The sequence below is a fragment of the Erigeron canadensis genome, chromosome 6 (genome assembly GCF_010389155.1).
Source record: "Erigeron canadensis isolate Cc75 chromosome 6, C_canadensis_v1, whole genome shotgun sequence".
NCBI classification, from domain to species: Eukaryota; Viridiplantae; Streptophyta; class Magnoliopsida; order Asterales; family Asteraceae; genus Erigeron; species Erigeron canadensis.
The window spans coordinates 17,179,639-17,184,938 of record NC_057766.1 but is presented as its reverse complement, the minus strand read 5'-3'; the positions used below and the strand labels follow the sequence as shown (position 1 = coordinate 17,184,938).

The 5,300-nt window shown below is 32.5% G+C and overlaps 1 protein-coding gene across 2 annotated transcripts; it reads left to right on the top strand.

Moving 5' to 3' along the window:
- The first annotated feature begins 710 nt into the window (after positions 1-710).
- LOC122605555 (cyclin-dependent kinase inhibitor 4-like) lies at positions 711-3,675 on the top strand. Of its 2 annotated transcripts, none has more exons than XM_043778514.1 (3): positions 711-1,116; positions 2,650-2,853; positions 3,249-3,675. In XM_043778514.1, exons 1-3 carry the CDS (start codon positions 833-835, stop codon positions 3,331-3,333), a joined length of 573 nt encoding a protein of 190 aa, XP_043634449.1. In that variant the 5' UTR covers positions 711-832; the 3' UTR covers positions 3,334-3,675. The 2 variants fall into 2 exon arrangements, with proteins under 2 accessions (XP_043634449.1, XP_043634448.1); XM_043778513.1 differs by having other exon boundaries at positions 712-1,116; positions 2,644-2,853.
- Positions 3,676-5,300: the final 1,625 nt, after the last annotated feature.

Genomic DNA, 5,300 nt, shown 5'->3' with positions numbered 1-5,300 from the left:
AAAATAATAAATGAACCAAACAGATTCTTTTGGTTTGGTTTTTTAAAGTTTACTTCCGCTTTACTTGACGCGGTTAGGCGAAATTTTTCAGAAATCCATATTTTTAAACGACGGGTGTTACAACCCCCATGCCCCGCCTCATTGGCAAGGACTTCCCAATATGCATTTAAAATGTTTCGAACGCGTGACCTGATTGAAAGATATAAACGACATTAAATGTCCAGTTAGGCTATCATATGTATATGATATAAAAGAAATATTTATGTTTAAACTATTTTTATGTATATTTGATTAAGTATTAGCATATGTAAACGAACATAAACGAACGATTGTTCGCGAACAATTGCTCATGAACATAAATGAACAAACGTTCACGAACAGTTATCAAACGTTCATAAACATAAACGAACGAACGAGAGCTAACGAATAAATTTTTTTGTTCATATTCGTTCATGTAACTAAACGAACAAATACAAACAAAGTTCTTATTTTTTAAACGGTTCGTGGACTGTTCATCAACTGTTCTGTTCTTTTACAGCTGTTCCTCCCCTAATTTTACATACGGAACTTATTCATTTTGAAGAAAAGAAATATGAAGAAGAGTTTAGCATTTAATTGAGAAAAGACACTAGAGTAAATTTTGAAGGTATATTTTATAACAAAAATGGACCCACTCACGATAAATAACTCTTGAAAATGGTAAAAACCCATTTTTCATTCTCATATTGCCCTCTTCTTCAAAACTCTCTTTCTCTCAACTACAAAAACGGCTTCAAACGGTCACCCCTCATGATTCTTAAACAATAATAAAATAAAAAATAATATATCAAAAATGGGTAAATACATGGGTCGGAACTCAAACACACTCGGCGACGTTTCAATAATGAACGGCGGCGTCCGTACACGTGCAAAAACCCTAGCTTTACAAAACGACACCGTTTCATACATTCAACTCCGTAGCCGTCGTCTTTTGAAACTAGCTGCAACGAAACGACATCGTATTCAACCAAAAATGAATAAAGATTCAGCTGCTGCTGCATCTCAGAAAGATTTGGGGGTTGATACCGAAGCTTCGTCTATTGGTGAAAATATAGATGAAATTGATATTAAAGAAAGGTGGGTTTTTTATTTTCATTTTTGAATTATGTTAATTTAGTGTTTTGTGTCTATTTTTTCTCTATTCAAGATATTAAATTATGGTTACTTTTACTGGTTTTGTTTTACTTTATTGTTTTTTTTTTTATAGATATAAATATAGATATAACTTCTTCTTTTTTTGGTCTCTTTTCGAGTTATTTTAATCTTGTAGTTAGGCTATTTTTTGCTGTATTACAATTTTTTTTTTTAATTTCAAAGTTTTGTTATGGTGGGGTTTTTTTGGGCTATAGTTGACTCTATATAAATTAGGGTTTTTTCCTGATGTATTTTCTCAAAATTAATTCTTTTGGGGGCTTTTCTTTTGCAACTGAATGTAGATATAATTGATTAAATTTATAATAAATCAAATAAAAAAAATATTGTTTTATGTGTTCTCACTTATTCATTGTTTTTTATATATATTTTTTGAAAGTTGTTATGGAGTTTAGGTATCTTTTTTAGCTCCATTCAAAATTAAAAGTTGTTATGGAGTTTAGTTAATTCTCAATTGCAAATTAGTTAATTTTCATAATTTTTTTTTGAGTATATTTATAGTTTAAAAACCAAATTTCATTTTGGGGCTTTCCTATCATAATTAAATCTATAATTTTTGTATACAGACTAAAACCTGTGGAATATTTTTCATTAATTGGGGCTACTTTTTGTTTAGCATATATCAAAACTTGAATTGAATATATATGATCCTTGTTTGGCAATGATTGATGAATTAATAAATATATGTGGAACTTCTGTTCAATTTGAGTATGTTTTTATTTCTCTGGAAAAGTCACTTCCAAAAGGGCTTTTTCTGCTCTCTGGTACTTTGGTATGTATCAGACTTCAAGAAGAAAAAAAAAGACACTCTTTTCCTAAAAATAAATAAATGATATTCTTTGGAGTTTTGAGAAAAGTTTAAACTTTTAAAGATGAAATCATGTTTGATTTGTCATGTATATGGGTCTCGTTAATTTTGATTCGTGTTAATAGTATATAGTTGGTCATGTTTTAAACAGAAATAATATACCTTATACATGTATATGACTGTCCTTGAAAGGGATGTGTATACAATACGTTTTTGTACGCTTGTTTATTCGGTACTAATTGATCTAGATGTCCGAATGCTCTTTTGGTTCTAGTGTTTGGCATGTGTGAATCTAGAATCAATGAAACGATACAAAAAGAAGCCACTTTCTTGGTGTTCATGTATCACTTCATTGGATACCTTTGTGTTACTTAGATTATGCGAAATTATCGTTTGAGTTGCTTTATCGGGATCAGAAGTCCTTACGGTGATTACATGATTTTACGCTTGCTGGGGCCTAAGGGTCCCGGAATCTAATAGTATAATATATAACATAAAAGCACTTTTACTTTATGTAATTTTCAAATGTAGTGGTTGCACCACCTATTTGGATTGTACATGCTCAGATTTTTCTTAATGTGACGCTTGTTTGTCCCTTATATGCAATTAAAATGTTGCTAACAATGATTACACATTTGTATTAGTGGCAGGAGCGCCCGAGAAACAACACCATGCAATTTAATAAGATCTCCTGATACCATAACTACTCCTGGTTCTTCTTCAAAGCGAACTTATTCTACTAATGTCAATCACCATGTCCAGAATTCAGCACCGAGTCGCATCCCTGCAACTGTTGAAATGGAAGAGTTCTTCACCGAGCCTGAAAAGCAGCAGCAGCAACTTTTTATTGAAAAGTATATATCCTTTCTTATGCAATATGATTGTGTGATCATAGATTGGCAAGATGGGTGGGTTGGTAACAGGTCAAATTGGTTTTATCAGTTTGTGTTGGTTTTACTCCTTTACCTGCAAACACATGTTGGTTAATAGTTTAAATCTTTTAAAATTATTATTGCATATGAAACCATCTTTTGTAGAACATTATAATCTAAACTTTTAAAATGATGATTAATAATAACGATGTATATGCATTTGGCCAGTTCCTTTTTTTGCCAACATTTTGGACTTATCGAATTTATAGTAGAACATTTTTTGCCAACATTTTGCCAAATCGACTAATTGGGTCAACTGAATCGACACCTTTACATGATCCTGACATAATATTTATCTCTTTTAAATAATGATACAGGTACAACTTTGACCCTGTGAAGGAGAAGCCACTCCCAGGGCGTTTTGAATGGGTGAAAGTGGATGGTACCAGAAATGTTAATTAACCAGCCTGATGGAAGTCATTGTCTTTTGTGTTACCTTTTTAGTTAATCTAAAAATATAGCCTAGTTGAAGATATTGGTAGAAATGACCTTTGTTTCTAATCTGTAAAGAAAGAATTAGGAACCATGAAAGACTTAGTTTAGTTGTAGATTAATGATCTGTAACATAAGAAAACATACAGGTTTCTAACAGATCATTTACTAACAGGGAAAGAAGATGGTGGTGGTTCAGTGACTCTATAGCTTAGTTTAGTCCATGTTGACCTTCATTGTCTATACTATGTATTGATGGAAAAAGATTGAAAACACCCCTCTCCCCTAATAATAATAATTTTAATATTACAATATTATTCTCATCTTTTACTATAATCTTTCTTTTGCATTACTTAATCATTGATTATTGTTTTTGTATGCTATTGCATTTATGTGGATACAAAATAATGAATATAATGGATTTTGATGTTTACATGTGTATACTTTATCGTGTGCTCTTTTAGACCAGCGTGGAAATGGTTGGTGGGTGAATGGTCATGATGTGATGGGGCGGCTTTTTGTGTTTTTTATAGAATTGGGAAGAATCTGCTCCTCTCAACAATCGTGTCAGTCTGCTCAATTCATAACTAGATTAATACCCGGTCGGTAATCGAGTTACTAAGTAAATTTAAAAGCTTTTTATTCAAAATCAACGTTTATTGTGAAATCAAGCATAGTGTTAAAATAAAGTCTTAAATTTTGTATGCGGTTTAATATAAATTAAGATTCTCAATACTCGATCTTATCTGAAATTCGATTTCAAGTTGACCCGAAAGCTATGTTAGGATTGTGAATCTTGGCCCGGCAACCCGTCAATTTGATTTTTTTGGTTGGGGTCGAGTGGACCTTTTTGGTAAGTCAACCAACCAACCCAAAAATATTTAAATTTATATAGTGTTTTTAATAGGTCAAACCACCAACTCATTTGATCCGACAACCTAAATCCCATTTGACATGGAATTAACCCATCAACCCACTAACACATATCACTTGAGATCAACCTACCAACCCATTTAACACGCCAACCATGGATGTGAACGGGTTGACACCTGGCCTGACCTGGACCGAATTGGCATGCCTCGTAACCCGAGATGGCATGAAAAACGAAACCGAAACCAGACCCGTTAACCTCTCTGGTGGGACGGTTCGGGTCCGGGTTCTGTAGGATTGGGTTCACTCAAACCAGTTTAGCCCGAAATATTTTTTTGTTTCACTATTCATATGAGAATGATGAAGGAATAGAATTGACTGCATCCATTGGAGTCCATATACGTATGATTGCATCGATTGGCGGCCAACCGACCAACCCACCAATCCATGTGACCCGAACTCAACCCACCATATTATTGTCAACCTAAATTTATTTTTTCATGTTGGTGGTTGGGTTCGAATTGACATGTTTTGTTGAAGAAAATCGATTTTGATATCAATTCGGGTTCGAATTGGGTATTTTCAACCCACCAACTCGAACTTGTTAATCTAAACCCATAATAAAAATATTATAATTATATTTATAAATATTTTAGTTATTGTTCTAGAGTTATTTACCCGTATATTAAAATTTTTAAAATCTATGGTTGATGAAATGGACAGTTGTCAGCTTCACCCGTTTTCATAAGTAAAGTTTATGATCATTTTTAAATTTGATTTAAGTGAAAAGTTAAATTTTGATCAAGGTGACCCGGGTTGACCGAAACCCGGGTTTACGTTTAGATAATTAACTCGATTTTAATACCATGTTGGTTCGTGTTAGATATTTTAATCTGTCAACCCACACCCGCTATACTTTTTCTAAAAAATAATGGTGGTTAGTATATTGACGTTAAGATGTTCGTCTTATAATATTTAAGACTGTATAAAATCTTAAATCATAATACATACTCAAAATAATATATTTCGAAAATGTTTCACTATTTAATCCACATAATCAGTCTGAT

Coding starts and splice junctions, on each gene's coding strand:
- LOC122605555 (XM_043778513.1), top strand. CDS start 833: ATGGGTAAATACATGGGTCGGAACTCAAACACACTCGGCGACGTTTCA. Junction 1,117..2,643: donor GAAATTGATATTAAAGAAAG/GTGGGTTTTTTA, acceptor CATTTGTATTAG/TGGCAGGAGCGCCCGAGAAA. Junction 2,854..3,248: donor CAGCAACTTTTTATTGAAAA/GTATATATCCTT, acceptor ATAATGATACAG/GTACAACTTTGACCCTGTGA.